The 17276-nt window shown below is 51.6% G+C and overlaps 1 protein-coding gene across 1 annotated transcript; it reads right to left on the bottom strand.

Annotated features, from left to right (window-relative positions):
- Positions 1-9518: 9518 nt before the first annotated feature.
- Positions 9519-9977, bottom strand: LOC136518291 (uncharacterized). The gene has a single exon (XM_066511936.1). The coding sequence runs from the start codon at positions 9975-9977 to the stop codon at positions 9519-9521; it is 459 nt and encodes a 152-aa protein (XP_066368033.1).
- Between the last annotated feature and the right edge of the window lie 7299 nt (positions 9978-17276).

The raw sequence follows: 17276 nt of genomic DNA, 5'->3' as shown, positions 1-17276 counted from the left end.
TTTACTTCATTTCTCTCCCTAAGGGGCGAGTTGTCGTGTATCTAATATCTACATATCATAGACACATCTTATTCTGTACTCATCTGTGATAAGAAATCCCTTCCCACAGATGTGCCTGCAGGTTCAATTACCATAGCTGCCTCTCCTAAGTACCATCTTTGATGATCCTATCTGCTAGGCCTTCTAGGCTCATTCACGTCGGCCCACCCATCCCTCTCCATGACATTGTGTTTGATCCCCTGCCACCGCCTCCTATGACGCCATGGTTCTTGTATAGAGAGAGGGGGAACGGGGAAAAGTGATATTGTTGTGGCTCCCCTTCTCTCTTTGTTTTGTCAGCCATGCATGAATGTTACTCCTCCGGCTCCCATTGGACCCTCGGGCTCTTCCTCCTGTCGACATCTCTCTCTCTCTCTGTGCTAGGACATCGAGATGCTTCTTGCTCCTCAGTAGTTGGTTGATTAGTCTACACAGAGGCAGTGAGCTTTATATATGCTTTTATCACTACCTAGTACTATAGTAGCTAGATTATTGGTAGTACTAATTATATTATCGATAAATAGAGATGGGATTTCACTTCACGTGGCAAGATTCGTTCTCTGGTGAGTCTCTAGATCTCGTTTCCCTTTTGGGGAATATTATGGGAATTAGGAGACGCCGGGCCGAGTTGGTTTTGGGTTCGATGCTAAAGTTGTTGCATTGGTTACAATCTCTCTCTCTCTCTCTCTCCTCTTTGAGGTATAACATTACTGTGGTGTAATTAATGTCATGGGAATCCACAAGCTCATTAGAGTACTGCATTGAGGAGTGTAGTTTGGATGGGTAGTGTATGTCTTGTGACGTAGAAACTACTGGATACTTCCTGCAGTGGGAGTGTCTAAGTAGAAATGAGTTTCATCACTAAGCACAAGTCAAAGTTTTGGCCATGTCTATTGAAATATAATTGAATTGTCCATCTCTCTCCGTAATCTTAAGCTAGTTTTTAAATTAAATTGGTTGGTGCATGTAACTTAATATAGTATCAAAGCTAGAGGTCTCAAGTTTGAATCCTGTCTAGCATAATGAAATAAAATAATTGTCGTTGGCTCGTACTCCACGTCTGGTCTAGAGCTGTATCATCAGCCTATCTTGTCATTGCAACGTGACCTGCGTATGTCAGTGTCGTTTGGTGTTTGCTGCAGTGATACGATAATCAGTAGAGCTGGAATATTATTTTTGAATAACCACGGATTGAATAATCGTGATGAGACTTATATCATCATATCAGTACTAGCTACCATAGACATGTAAGAAGTATATTTGGCCATGCACCCCAGAGGCCGTCGGCCTGGCCTAAGGTCCGTTTTTTTTGTCCGGCCCAAGTATGGTCCGGCACGGAGGCTAGCGGGCTCGGGCTGGCCCGGCCTAGAGCAGCAGGCCGTGTCTGGGCCTTACCACAGGCATGTGGGCTGGAACGGCACGGCCTGCTACAGAGCGCACGGCCCGGTGACGGCCTGCTAAGCCCCGGGCGTTAGTGCCGGCCTGCTGCCCTGCTCCCGTAGTCGGCGGGCGGAGGAGGCCGTGCGTCCTTCCCATCCCCCCGCGCATCCCCCTCCTGGCCTCCCCAGTCCCCACGCCGCAATGCTCACTCCTCCTCTCCTCTCACCTCTACGATTTGCGACGCGCTCAGCTCCTCTCCCTTGCTCCCTCTCTTCGTTCGCCGGCCAGGTGTGGGTGCGTGGCAGCCGGCACCGCGTGCTCCATCCCCGGCCATGCCGCCGCCTCCACCTCCACTCCACTCCGCCTCCCCCATCCCCATGTCGCCGCCTCCAGAGCTCCACCAACACCATGCGACGGCGGCCGCCACCTCCATGGCCCCCCCGCGTGTCTGGCTCTGGCCGCCTCCTCCGCGCCCCCCGCACGGCTTTGAGCGGAGCGGCGTCCCGCGAACCCCGCTCCTCCTCGGCTCCTCCCCATCCCTCGACCACAACGTCGGCGTCGAGCACGGCAACGGCCGCCTCCTCCACGACCCCCGCGCGTCTGGCCACCTCCTCCGCGTCCCCCCTGCAATGGCTTCGAGCGGAGCGACCTCGATCCGGCCTTCTACGCCCTCGATCCGGCCGCTACTTCGCCGGACTCGCCTCCTCCGCCAGCTACTTCGCCTGATCCGGCATCAAGCGACCCGGGGGAATCTCGCCGATGGCCGCCGCCACCTCCACTCCTTGCCTCCCCCCCGCTCTATCACATTTGTGGGCCTTAGGGTGGCCCGACCTGCTAAAAAGGCAGGGCTCATCGGGCTAGCCCAACACGGAAACTGGCCCGACAGGCCATGCCTGGGCCATCGACCAGGCACGATGGACTGGTGCGGCACGACCCGATGGCCCGATGGGCCCTTCCGTGCCGTGCCGGGCTGGGCCGGCCCGTTGGCCATCTATAGTAAGAAGGTACAAGAAGCAAGCTAGACACACACACACACACACTGAAGAAAATGACAATGTTAAGGACCGACGGACATAAAAAGAGACAATACTACATTCAAGTAGCAAGGAAATGCAAGGACGAGAATCATTAAGACAAAGATCAGACGTATATACCGAATTTTTTACATTTTAGCCATTTTTTTGAAAGTTTCTCACAAATAGACCCCTGGTGGAAAGAATTCAGAAAATGGACCCTTAGCTCGGAGCCATTGGTGCTGGCGCCGAGCTAACACGTCTCGGCGCCAGCATCTTTGGCGCCGAGCTCCTAGGCACGGTAGACGACATGGCAGTGAGCTTGGCGCTAGTCACTCTGGCGCCCACTTTGGCGCTGAGCTCGGCGCCAGAGTGACTGGCGCCGAGCTCACTGCCATTTAACCCCGACCAACCTTTCTGCCCGAGCGTTCTTCCTCTTCTTTCTCCTCCCTCTCGGGTTTTTTCTCTCCCCACTTCACCCTACCTCACGAATCAACATATTAGACCTTGGAAACTTTGATTTGAACCGTAGATCTTCGAGAGCAAGGTATCCTCGCTCCCCTCCTAGTTTTTTTTGCATCGATTCGGTATGTATTAGTTGGATTTTTGAACGTAATAATCATCATCACTTAGGGTTTTATTGTATCCATCAATATATGTATTATACAACCGTAGGATGATGCCAAGGCGTGGAAAAGCTAGCAAACCTAGGCGCATGTAGTTATGTTATGGGTTCATTGTTGTGCATCAAATGGGAAACCCTAGGTTTATGGTTTAATGTTAACTGCTTTGGGTTCTTAGAACGAAATATGTTGTATTGTAGTTATGGTTCTCATTGACATTTATTTGTGATGTTTTGATTTATGTTTGTTAAATTACATCCGTTTTGTTAGATGCAAGAAATGTTTCGGGAGGAGTTTTGGCAAAAACGGGGTCGTCCTCGAGAATTATACCCCGACGCGTCTAGCAAAGATGCCCTCGTCCCTCCTGACCTCCCTGTCCCTAACTGTGACTGTGGTTTCTCGACCCATGTTTTTCAATCAAAACATCCGGACACAGCGGCACGTTGCTTCTACACATGCAGTCGTTTTAATGTAAGAAATTGTTTCCACTATCCTTTTTCTTTATTTGTGTAAGTATGCTACTAATATTTTATTGGAATCTCATTGTGTAGGACCATGAGAGGTGCTTTTTCTTTCAATGGATTGACGGTGCAGACAAGTTTGATCCTAGGTACCTCCTTTTCAACGATTGGTTTAGAGGGAGACATCCACGTGAGCACTTCAAGCGGCGGGTTCCACCCCCCTAACCCTCCGCCAATAACGGCTAAGGAGAAGCACCTAGCCGCAGTTAGACGACTCGAGGAACCTCCTCTGTATGATTGCGGAGATCAAGCTGTGATAAACCCTGAGAATATGTTGGAGTTTGTATGTCCAAACAAGCATGAAGTAAGTGCAAAGTTTATGTGTTCAAATCTTGAGCTATATGTGTTCATGTACTAATGTCTCATTATTTAGGTGTTTTCAATGGTGAAGTGTCGTTTCAAGGAATGGTTGTATGGTCCTAAGAACCAATGGTCGGAAGAACCACGGAGGGTTAAGGAAAAGAAGAAAGAAAGGGTAATCTATAAAGCACCTCCTGTCATGTGCGAATGTGGTGTTAAATCCAACTATGGCCTAGTCCCTTCGGAGCTTGGAATGTGCCATTATTGCGGCCATATGATTGAGTATGATGAGGTTTGTTATTTTTGTGGTAAACATGGGATCGTATTTTGTTTCTTTTGCTAAGACATATATAATATAATATTTCTTTTGAACAGAGCACTAGAAAATGCAGGTGGGAATGTTATGATGGTCAAGCTAAGTTCTTGGATGAACTAAAGAAGAGGCAACTAATTGCATGGAAGAGGGGATATGGACCTGACTACGTCAACCTATTCGTTAAACATCACAAAGAAAAGATGCGTGAGTTTGCTAGACAGCGCGGTATTTGTAACCCGATCAATGTTGGGCTTAACAAATGGGGATTGGAGAGGCAGATGATGTTAGAGGAGGAGAGGGCAAGGAATGAGGCAAGAGAGGAGACAAGAGTACATATGCAGGTCTTGAAGGAGCATGTTGCTACATTATGTGCCAGTGAGTGCTTGAAAGCCTTTTTTTCGTTGCTTAATTTTAAATGTAATATAATCGCGTTGCTAACTGATTGCATTTTATACATGAAGGGATTGGTTGCAGCGAGCAACATGCCGCAGAGGTGGCTCGTGCAAGGTATGAGGAGAAGAAGTTAGATGAGCATAGATCGCGAGCTGGTCACACCGTTCAATCACCGATTGTGTTGTCTGATGAGGGGGACGAGGATGAGGACGACACTGGCAGATTGAGTGAGCTCATTGCTCTTGCAAAGGTGGGCATGTAGACACAGGAGGCTAAGGATGACACTAGCAGCTGAGCAAGCTCATCGCTCTAGCAGAGACTGGCATGCAGGCGAAGGAGGCTGAGGACGACACTGGCAGACTGAGCAAGCTCATCGCTTTAGCAGAGGCGGGCTTATGGGCGGAGGAGGATGACGATGCATTCTTCACTCAGGCCACAACGGTCGTAGATGAAGTGGAGGCCTCTTACTACAGGCGACAAGCGGGTCAGAGCAACACAGGTGATCCTAGCCACAGCAATAGGGTTGTGGTAGAGGACTAGTACTCGGATGATGAGTTGCTTACTCAGTACGTTTTAGACTGAGGGTTCGAAAGTGCATTTGCCCCTATGTATACTGTCGGCACATACTTCTAGTATTAATATGTTGTGTAATGTGGCATAGTATTGAACTTTTCATTATATGGTTGTTTTCATTATTTATGGTCTTAATATTCCGCTTAATGATACGGACGTATTGAAATGTGAACACTTGCTGCAAAAAAACCTAACGACGTACGACATTATATAAATCAACATGCGAAACACATGAAATGGCATGTGACTACATGTACCGAACCTAGGTATAGAGTTTCCTTCGACTAAACCTAACATGCCTTAGGTAATTAAACCAAATAACAAACACATAGATGTGGTATGTGAAAAAGATAAAGTCATCCTAGTAGTGTGGCCACATAGCAAATTGTGTTGCACCTTCTCCATAGTAGCCTCCCGTTGTTGTTGTTGGTGGTGGCAAGGGTGATGGGGGAGGCCCCTTGTTGTTGTTGTTAGGGCAGGTGCAATATGGATCATTGCAGAGTGCCTCCTGTGAATCAGCACCATTGTTATCGTCCTGTCCGTCGTCCTTGTAACCGCTGCTAACTTCCCTTTCTAGATTAAAGATATGGTCCTGTAGGTAGTAGAAGTACTCTGCATGCAGATAAATAGGTCGAGGATCGACCCACCTACTGAACCCACAGTTTTCTTTGGCCAATGAAGACTATAATAAGTATGTCGTGTAAGTTATATACAAGAGAAACATATTGAAGAAACAAAAAGTAATAGCAATTACCCATGCTCGTGGGCATTTGAAGAAACGACGACCTCCATCTATTTCCTCAGTGAACATCTACACTATGCAGTCCTCACCATGCATGCATTTTGGCCACTCTTCTTTCCTTTCATCGTATCCTCTTAGTGGTGCCTCTTTGGTGAAATCACTTTTGCTCTTAACTGGGAACCTCTCATAAAGAGCTTCCTCAAAGAAATCGAGACCAAGAGGACCCTCCCACCCCAAGTAGTTCCCTTCCCCTTTCCTCTACCTCTAGACAACCCTCTAGACATTGGTACTGCAACAAAAGAAAATGCTGAGGATGTGCCCTGGTATTTGCCAATCAAGAACGTACCATCAATGGAGAAGACGGGATGACAGTGCCTAAAGGTCGGAAGAATATATGCCTCCCATCCTTCCATGCATTAGGTTTTGGGATGTACTCATAATGCATGCCTGGATTCACCGCTTTGATTGCATTGAAAAGAACTGATAGCTGCTCATACTTATCCTCCCAGTTCCCATATATCATCTTCCACTCTCGCTGCTTAGCCCTCCATACTTTACCATAAGTTATAACATATCCTCCATACAACGCCTCAATGGTCCTGATAATTGTCCTCACCTTCATGTTGGGTTCTCCCTGTAAAATTCCCATCAACCGCTTGGCAATGAGGGTAGATGTCAACTGCCGATGCCTCAGTGTCAGCTCATGGTCAGCACAATTGTGTGGCCCGACAACTTTTGTGATCTTCTATTTTTCGGTTACCTATTGCTTCCTTGCACAAACCCTCCATGGGCAGCGTTCCTTGTCACACACAACTATGTAATGGTGCTCCACATATGAATGCAATACCCTGCAAGGCCTCTTTCGTATCACTACAAAAGCCTGCAACCACCTTGTCGGTGTTTCGGACCAGGAGGTCCTCAACCAACTAGTGAATTTATCCTGCATGTTCATGATTCCAGATGGTGATGCAAAGAGACACAAGGATTATACTGGTTCAGGCAATTCGAGCCCTACGTCCAGTCTGGGGGATCGATCTTGTATTCCTTGCACCGAAATGCTTGTAGTAGGGGGATACAAGCTAGGTGAGAGAGGGAGCTAGTCCCAGGTCTTGGCGAGGTGTGATGTGGGCTGCTTGAGACGTTGCTATCAGGAGGCAAGGAAATGTGTGTGTTATAGGGTGTTGTTCTTCGTGAGTCCCCCCCTAAATGGCCCAAGTCCTTTCCTTTTATAGTTGAAGGGAGGACAAGGACAATACATGTGCTAACTATACGGCGTCGTGCGAATAGAGGCAGCGTGTCCGAGTCCTGCAGCCTATCCCTATGGCAGCGTGGTCGTCAGAGTGGTCCGTCCTTGGAGCACTAGGGCGGCATGCTGGTCACATCTGATCCTATGCGTCATGGGAGCTCTAGGGCTTCCTCGGAGTGGGTGCGGCGGTCAGCGTGCGAGTCGTTGTGGACTGATTGTGCGCGAGGCCAAGGCTCGGTCGGTGCCGAGGCTGCACCGTAGTGGGGGGTCTCAGCAGACACGAATCCTAAGATAGCCGAGACCTTGGTGCATAGTGCCGAGGCCCTGAGAGAGCGGTTGATCTGGTGCGCTGGCTCGGAGGCGATGATGACCTAGGCCAGGCTATCCATGTCATGTTGTTTTCGAGGCGGGGATCGTGGGGCACAGTGTAGTGTGAGCGCTGATCGTGGGCATAGCGTTAGAATACAGTGACCGGTAATCCCCGCCGTGCCCTGTCTCAGCCGATATGGCGCCGATGCGACCTCATGTCCCGTCGGCCATTCCGCGGTGTCGAGCCGTTGTCCGGCTAAGATTGCGGGAGTGGTTGACGTATTAATGGGACATGACGTACTTTCACGCGATGTGGTTTAGTTCGAGACCGTCGAACTTGTCTTCTAGGTGACGTACCAACTTGCAGTAAGCCTCCATTTTGGGGTCGAGGCAATTTGACTCCTTCATGACTTGATCGACGACGAGCTGCGATGCACGTCGAGACGCCGTACCCCAAGTTCGATGGCGACTTGCAAGCCGTTGACGAGGGCCTCATACTCGGCCATGTTGTTGGAGGCGGTGAAGTGGAGCCACACCATGTAGCGCATGTGTATTCTGAGGGGCGAGACAAAGAGGAGTCCTGCGCCTGCCCCGGTCTTCATCAGAGACCCGTTGAAGTACATGGTCCAACATTCTATCTGGACTTGGGCAGGTGGTAATTGGGTGTCGGTCCACTCAGCCACGAAATCAGCCAAGACCTGAGACTTAATCGCTTTCTGAGGTGCAAAAGTCAAGGTTTCCCCCATAAGCTCGACGGCCCACTTGGCTATCCTACCTGAGGCCTCCCGGTTATGGACTATCTCTCCCAAGGGGAAAGACGATACCACGGTCACTAGGTGAGACTCGAAGTAGTGACGCAGCTTGCGTCGGGCTAGGACTACGGCGTAGACCAGCTTCTGGATGTGGGGGTAACGTGTTTTGGTCTCGGAGAGCACTTTGCTAATGAAGTAAATAGGTCATTGGGTGGGTAGAGCATGCCCCTCTTCTGGCCTTTCTACTACTATGGCAGCGCTGACCACTTGGGTCATTGCGGTGACGTAGAGTAAGAGGGCCTCGTCCCTGGCTGGGGGTACCAGGATGGGAGGATTTGTGAGCGACGCTTTGAGTCTATCGAGGGCTTCTTCGGCCTCGGGGGTCCAAGAAAAATGCTCGGATTTTCTCAAGAGTCGGTACAGAGGCAATCCTTTTTCGCCGAGGCGCGAGATGAAGCGGCTCAAGGCTGCAAGGCATCCCATGACCCTCTGTACTCCCTTGAGGTCTCTGATTGGTCCCATGCTGGTTATGGCCAAGACCTTCTCTGGGTTGGCTTCAATGCCGCGTTTCGAGACTATGAATCCTAAGAGCATGCCTCGGGGGACCCCGAACACACACTTCTCGGGATTGAGCTTGATGCCCTTCTCTCTAAGGCATTTGAAGGCTATCCTCAAGTCGTTGACGAGATCCTCGGCCTTTCTGGTCTTGACCACGATGTCGTCCACATAGGCCTCGACGGTCCACCCAATGTGGTTGCCAAAGACCTAGGTCATGCACCGCTGGTATGTGGCCCCCATGTTTCTGAGGCCGAACGGCATAGTCATGTAGCAGTACATGCCGAATGGGGTGATGAAAGAAGTCGCGAGTTGGTCGGACTCTTTCATCTTGATTTGATGGTAACCGGAATACGCATCAAGGAAAGACAGGGTCTCGCACCCAGCAGTGAAGTCAATGATCTGATCGATTCGGGGTAATGGGAAGGGGACTTTTGGACATGCTTTGTTCAAACCGGTGTAGTCTACACACATCCTCCATTTCCCATTTTTCTTCCTAACTAACACGGGGTTAGCCAACCACTCTGGGTGGGACACTTCCTTGATGAACCCGGCCGCCAAGAGTTTCTACACGTCCTCACCGATGGCCCTACGCTTTTCCTCGTCGAAGCTGCGCATGCGTTGCTTCACCGGTCTGGAGCCGGCTCGAATGTCCAAGGCATGCTCGATGACCTCCCTAGGTGTGCCCGGCATGTCCGAGGGACTCCACGTGAATATGTCGGCATTCGCATGGAGGAAGTCGATGAGCACGGCTTCCTATTTGATGTCGAGGGTGGCGCTGATCCTCAGCACCTGGTCGTCAGGGCAGGCGGGGTCGACCGAGACAAGCTTGATGGCCTCCGCGGGCTCGAACGCCCCTGTGCGATGCTTGGAGTCAGGCACCTTGCCACTGAGTTGGTCGAGGTGGGCGATGAGGGTCTCAGCCTCCGTAAGAGCCTCGACGTACTCAATGCACTCGACGTTGCGGTCGTATACATGTTCGTACATGGAATCAATCGTGATGATAGCGCTGGGGCCTAGCATCTTGAGCTTGAGGTAGGTATAGTTGGGGACTGCCATGAACTTGGCATAGCACGGCCGCCCCAGGATGGCGTGGTAGGTTCCCCCAAACCCGACCACCTTAAAGGTGAGGACTTCCTTGCGGTAGTTGGAGGGGGTGCCGAAGCAGACGGGAAGGTCGATGCGCCCAAGGGGTCGCGTGCGTTTTCCTGGCATGATGTTGTGGAAGGGTGCGACGTCGCCTCGGAGCCTCGATCGATCGATCTCCAAGAGCTCTAGGGTGTTGGCGTATAAGATATTAAGGCCGCTGCCTCCGTCCATCAACACCTTGGAGAGTCGGGTGTTGCCGATGATCGGGTCGACAACAAGTGGGTACTGCCTGGGATTCGGAACATGGTCGGGGTGGTCGTCTCGATCAAATGTGATCGCCTCCTAAGACCAGTCTAGGTACTAGGGAGTGGGCACCTTGACCGAGAAGACCTCTCGGCGTTCCCTCTTTTGCTGCCGCGCCGTAAGGCACGTCGAGGGTCCACCGAAGATCATGAAGGCATCATGTACCTCAGGGAACCCGTTGTCCTTGTCATCGTCCTGGTCGTCGGCGCCCTTCTGCTTGGCGTCGTCGTCGGGGAGCCTGAGCCTGGCGTAGTAACGCCACAGCATGGAGCAATCCTCGAGGGCGTGCTTGACCGGGCCTTGGTGGTAAGGGCAGGGTTTCTTAAGCATGTCGTTGAAGGGTCTAAGGCCCCTGGGGCCTCAGAGATTCCTGCGTTCTATGGCCACGACCATATCGGTCTCGAGGACGGCCCGCTTCCCCTGCCGATCCTTCTTCTTCCTTTTGGGGAGGTGAGGAACTGAGGCCTCGGGGGCCTCATCCCTCCGCTTCCCCTTGGCATCGTCTGTGAGGAAGATGGCCCCTACAGCCTCCTCACCTAAGGCGAAGTTGGTGGCGATGTCGAGGAGCGTGGCGGCCGAACGCGGCACGTTCTATCCTAATTCTCGGACCAAGTCTCGGCAGGTGGTGCCTAAGAGAAAAGCCTGGACAATCTCTGAGTCGCCGACACTGGGCAACTCGGTGCATTGTTTCGAGAAGCACCGGATGAAGTCTCGGAGAGACTCGTCTGGTTTCTAGCGACAACTCTTAAGGTCCCAGGAGTTTCCAGGGCGCACGTATGTGCCCTGGAAGTTTCGACGAAGATCCAAACCAAGTCACGCTAATCGTGGATCTGAGAGGGAGGAAGGTGCTCGAGCCAGGCTCGCGCTGAGTCTGATAAGAGCAATGGAAGGTTACGGATGATGAGCCGGTCATCGTCGGCGCCGCCTAGCTGACAAGCTAGGTGGTAATCGATGAGCCAGAGCTCGGGGTTGGTCTCACCGCTATACTTGGTGAGGTTGGCTGGCTGGCAAAACCGAGCTGGAAACTAAGCATTGCAGATGGCTCTACTGAAGACTCGAGGGCCAGGTGGTTCAGGAGAAGGACTGTGGTCCTCTCCGCTGTCGTAGTGGACACCACGATGTGGATGGTAGCCTCGGGCGGGCCCCTCGCTGTCGTGGCATCGTCGTCGGCTGACCACCTCGTGGTCACCCTGCGCCTCGCGTCGATTGTCGAGGCGGTCGTGGACCAGGGGGACCCTGTTGATGGTCGGTGCCCGAGCAGGCTCGAGACGAACCGAGGCCTCCCTATCCTGCCAATGCGGTGTTGAGGGGAGGTTCGAGATGGCACCGCGCCGCCTGGAGGCGGAACTCTCGGCCTGCTGCACCATGGCAGTTTCGAGGAGATCCTGGAGCTCACCGTGAACCCATCATCCCTCCGTGGTGGAGGGCTCAGGCATCATGCGCACTAGCATTGCCGCAGCCGCGACATTCTGGCTAGCATGATTGAAGATTGGGGTATGATCATCCCCTTCGTCGTCGTTGATGCGATGGTGCACGTCGCAAGCTCGTCGTCGGGCTCCTCTACCATCACCGTAGCCTTGCTGCTCTTGCTCGAGAGTGCTTTAGAGCTGTTGCAGAAGAAGTTGATCTTGTTCGACCTTGGCCTGAAGCTCGTGGAGTTGTTCTAGGTCCAGGTGTCGGAATTGTCCGAGGGCAAGGTTCTCGTTTTGTGCTACCGGTGGGACAATACGTGAAGGCATAGCATCACCCGTTCCCTGATGAAGCGAAGTGTGGTTGTCTGCCTCCTCATCCTTGTCGCCCGTGCTTGGCATCCCAAGTCCAACGTGGAAGCACTCACGAGTGGGATCGTAAGTACTTTCACCGTTGGAATCAGAGTAGCCAAAGCAATAGTCACTAGCGGTCAGGAAGCGGCGCATGGTTTCGTGGTCGTGGAGGTCGGAGAAATCCGCTCCAGCCCATGCCTCGTCCTCCTCCGAGGAGTTAGCGTGGGTGTGGGTGGACGCGGTGGTGTCGAAGTTGAGAGCGAAGCGTTGGAGGCGTTCTGAGAGATCCTCGTGAGCGGAAGCATAGGCGTAAGCATAAGATACGGCGGTATTTCTCAACTCGAAGGGGTATGGAGATAGTGCCGTCGTAGGGCTCTGTTCTGCCGGAGTTAGCTCCTCAAGGATTAGTGGAGCGGAGCTTGATGTCGGGGCGTCGTCAGGTGCCACCGGCGTTTTTCCCTTGTCCATGCTCAGGCTAGACAGATCCCCAACCAGGGACCCTACGCCAACAGCTGGTTGTGGGGTGCCGACGGAGAGCGGCGAGTTGCCCTGGGTTTGTGTGGCATCGGGACGATCTTGCTCGCATCATGCCTGGTGAGTGCGGCGAGAACGGCCGCCCAGGTGCCACCTGCGCCTAGGCTGCCGATGCGTGACGTCGTCATTGGCAGGCGGGGCTCAGGGTGTGAGAAGTACCATGTCATACTCGTGCCCTAGAGACATGAACTCTAGGCTCCCAAATCACACCACCGTGCCGAGACGCAGCGGTCGTACGAGGTCTGCCATCTGAAACCTATTGGGATGATGAAGCTGACACGCAGAGGCCCATACCTAGCGCGCCAACTGTCGGTGTTTCGGACCGGGAGGTCCTCAACCAACTAGTGAATTTATCCTGCGTGTTCCTGATTCCAGATGGTGATGCAAAGAGACACAAGGATTATACTGGTTCAGGCAATTCGAGCCCTATGTCCAGTCTGGGGGATCGATCTTGTATTCCTTGCACCAAAATGCTTGTAGTAGGGGGATACAAGCTAGGTGAGAGAGGGAGTCAGTCCCAGGTCTCAGCGATGTGTGATGTGGGCTGCTTGAGACATTGCTCTCAGGCAGTAGGGAAATGTGTGTGTTACAGGGTGTTGTTCTTCGTGAGTCCCCCCCTAAATGGCCCAGGTCCTTTCCTTTTATAGTTGAAGGGAGGACAAGGACAATACATGTGCTAACTATACGGCATCGTACGAACAGAGGCGGCGTGTCTGAGTCCTGTAGCCCGTCCCTGTGGCGACGTGGTCGTCGGAGTGGTCCGTCCTTGGAGCACTGGGGCGGCATGCTGGTCACATCTGATCCTGTGCGCCATGGGAGCTCCAGGACTGCCTTAGAGTGGGTGCGGCGGTCAGCGTGCGAGTCGTTGTGGACTGATTGTGCGCGAGGCCAAGGCTTGGTCGGTGCCGAGGCTGCACCGCAGTGGGGGGTCTCGCCAAACATGAATCCCGAGATAGCTGAGACCTTGGTGCATAGTGCCGAGGCCCTAAGAGAGCGGTTGATCTGGTGCGCTGGCTCGAAGGCGGTGATGACCCGGGCCAGGCTGTCCATGTCATGTTATTTTCGAGGCAGGGATCGTGGGGCACAGTATAGCGCGGGCGCTGATCGTGGGCACAGCATCAGAATACAGTGACCGGTAATCCCCGCCATGCCTTGTCTCAGCCGGTATGGCGCCGATGCGACCTCATGTCCTGTCGGCCATTCCGCGGTGTCGAGCCGTTGTCCGGCTGAGATTGTGGGAGTGGTTGACGTATTAATGGGACATGACGTGCTGTCGGGAAGACCGGTCGAGGCGGGGGTGACGGGCTATGGATAAGAGACGGAGGATAAGGCCTCGCGCGAGGTGGAGATTGCGTCTCCTTGCCGAAGCCTTCCGCAAGAGGTCTCGCGCGAGGCGGAGATTGCGTCTCCTTGCCGAGGCCTTCCGCAAGAGGTCTCGTGCGAGGCGGAGATTGCGTCTCCTTGCCGAGACCTCTCGTGAGAGGCCTGAGGCGATGCAGAGAGCCGGGTGGGCTCGGACGGGCTGGTTATGAGCCCATTGCTTTCCCTCTAACTTTGCCGTTGACGGGATTTTAGTGCCTCTTTTGGTGTACGCTCGGGGTACCCCGTTTTATGGTACCCGACACACCTCTTCAAAGCACGAAGGTCATTGAACACCCTCCCATTCTCAATTACCATGTTAGGACCGGCCTCAGGAGATTCTAGGAGCTCATCATCACGTCCTTCTGTAAACGCCTGATCGGAATGAGCAAGATCACTGAACTCTTGAACTCCAGGATCACGGCGTCCGGGAAAGATACGCCTCATCATCTCAACATCACTCTCCGTCAGCTCTCCAACAGGGTGATCATCATCAGAATCAAGAGCCCTAGCCATCTCATATAGCTCCAAATCATAAATAATTTCAACACTATTGGAGCCACATAATCCATCTCCAAAGTGCACTTGCGCAACAACATGGGGCACATCCACATTCTCAGGAATATCTCCTGCAACATCAGTACAGAAATGAGGAAAGAATGAAAGAAATAGATGTAAGGAACAGGGTAAGCTCCCAAAAACCATGCGGTTAAGACACTTACTCGGATGATTCTATGTCAAAGGGATCTCATATGGAGGATCTACCACGGAAACATGAGTTTGACAACCATCTACAAATACCGCATTGGGGGCAGATTGAGCATCGAGAACTGTAGGTGCAATCTGCACATGCAGGTAAGATTCCAGAATGGGAGGGTCGATGTGTGCCTGATGATCCATTACTGGGGTAAACCCATTAGGGATGGGATCAACTAACACCCGACGTACAACCACGTCCAAACATTGCAGCTGGCTCTTCATAGTCAATCTCACATAGTTCTCCCACTAATCCGCACAACCAATTGCGATCATTAGCCTGAAGATGTTCGGAGGAGAACCTAGGTGTAGTACACCATCAACTGTAATGACATCATCTCCAAGGCAATGCAACTCCTCCTGAGCCTTTACAACCATTTCACTAAATGAAGGCCTGTCATTGAATAGCACAAGCACGCTTTGCATATCAAGAAACTCAACATATCCATAGCGATCGCTTTCAATGGTGCCTCCATGATATATGGTCACTAGGTTGTCCATCTAGTTTAAACACGTAACGAAACACATGTCCTTTAGTCAAAATTAGACGATAGATAGTACCTAACAAGTACTTTCTAGCTACAAACTAAGTAATCAAGATAATAACTACGTATATATATACAGTGTACTCACTAAATAGCTAGATCATATGTAGTTAACTAAATATGTAACTACATATCTAAGTAGCTATCTAACTATATCTATGAACCTATGTATCTATGTTACTATCTATCTACATATATATATATATCTCACTAGATCACTAACTAAATCAACTACTATCAACTAAGCAGGTACATTGCATATTCATAATTTTTACCTTTCCAACGACTGCTCCGTGGACGTCGATGGAGTCGCAGCGGACGATGGGCTTGGGTCAGGCTGACGATTCGGACAGGCGATGGCACGACCGGCTGCTGCAGGTGACGGGGTCGGCGGTGGCGCGGCCGACGATAGCGGCGGCGCGCGGCGGGCGCGGGATGCCCGGGGCTCCGCGCGGCGAGTCTGGCTCGACGGGCGCGGGAGGCACGCCGGCGCTGGACGGCGGCAAGGCCGGTGGTGGAGGGCGGCGGAGGCGAGGTGGCCAGCCGCGGGCAACGGCGCGGCGCGGCCAGGGGGCGCGGGCCGTCCGCTGGGCACGGGCGCGGTGTGGCACGGCGTGGCGCGGCGCGGGCGTGGTGTGGCACGGCACGGCGCGGGCGAGGGCGGCCGGTGGAGGCAAGGGCGCGGGCGGTGGCGGCGGCGGAGCTCGGCTATCCTAGGGTGAGAAAGGGAGAAGAAGAGAGAAAAGGTGCGGGCCCAATAGGTATTAAAGGCTCGGCGCCATTTACCTTGGCGCCGAGCTCGGTGCCAAGATCTACGGCGTCGAGCCCTCTGGCAGGTCATCCACCGTTTCCAGGAGCTCGGCGCCAGATACGCTGGCGTCTACCTCGGCGCCAGCATCAATGGCGCCGAGCTAAGGGTCCATTTTCTGAATTCTTTCCACCAGGGGTCTATTTGTGAGAAACTTTCAAAAAAAAGAGCTAAATTGTAAAAAAGTTGCACGTATGTATGTGGAGCGGCGTGACCTTCGGCCTGTTCGGGAGGTCGTAAACGATCGTGGATTATTTACTGCTGGCTGGTTTGGTGTGAGAGAAAAACACTGTTCCCGGCTGAAAATTTACGATCGTTTACGAGCAAGCGAACATGCTAAAGTACTGTCGCAGGACACTGGTGACACACGGTACTGTACGTCGTAGCTGCTGCGTGCTAGCTAGTACACCATGCATACTCAGCCATGTTTGTGATGGTCGCTAGGTTGTCGTCTCTCACTCTCTCTCTCTCTCTGCACTGCATGCGGCCATATATCAATATCATCACGCAGATATGTATGCTGGCCTGTCGTCGTTTGCATGCATGCATTATATTACATACAACCAAAAATCCAATCCCGGCAAAACATTGCCTGACGACGCAGGAAGCTTAATCAATTTCCATGTCTTGACTCTTGCGTGCGTTACAATATTGGATCGGATGAGCAAGTGTATATATTTATACATGGGAGCGCATTGCATTTTTTTGGGGGAAAAAACGGCGAGCTGAGGGGGCAACGAACGAACGAACCCGATGGAATGAATTTGATTTGGTGTAGGATCGACGACGACGTAACAAGCTAGCAAGACAGTGTGCACTAGCTAACTACTACCGCTAGCAGCTTCAATTTCTCGCAAAAGAAAAACAACTAGTGTTAATTAGGGGTTGTTTGGTACCTGCAGAAATTCCTAAAATTCCTGTCACATCAAATATTTAGACACATACATGGAGTATTAAATATAGACTAATTACGAAACTAATTGCATAACTTACGATTAATTTGCGAGACGAATCTTTTAAGCCTAATTAGTTCATGATTTGACAACGTGGTGCTACAGTAAACATATGCTAATGACAGATTAATTAGGCTTAAAAATTTGTCTCGAAAATTAGCCTCCATCTATGTAATTGGTTTTGTAATAATTAAGCCTAATTAGTTCATGATTTGACAACGTGGTGCTACAGTAAACATATGCTAATGACAGATTAATTAGGCTTAAAAAATTTATCTCAAAAATTAGCCTCCATCTATGTAATTGATTTTGTAATTAATCTATATTTAATGCTCTTTATTAGTATCTAAATATTCGATGTAACATAAATTTTAGGAGCGAGTAAAGAAGCAAACACCCCCTTA

This window comes from Miscanthus floridulus, chromosome 17, assembly GCF_019320115.1.
Source record: "Miscanthus floridulus cultivar M001 chromosome 17, ASM1932011v1, whole genome shotgun sequence".
Lineage (NCBI taxonomy): Eukaryota > Viridiplantae > Streptophyta > Magnoliopsida > Poales > Poaceae > Miscanthus > Miscanthus floridulus.
Note: the sequence above shows the minus strand (reverse complement) of the source record. Positions and strands in the feature narration are given on the sequence as shown.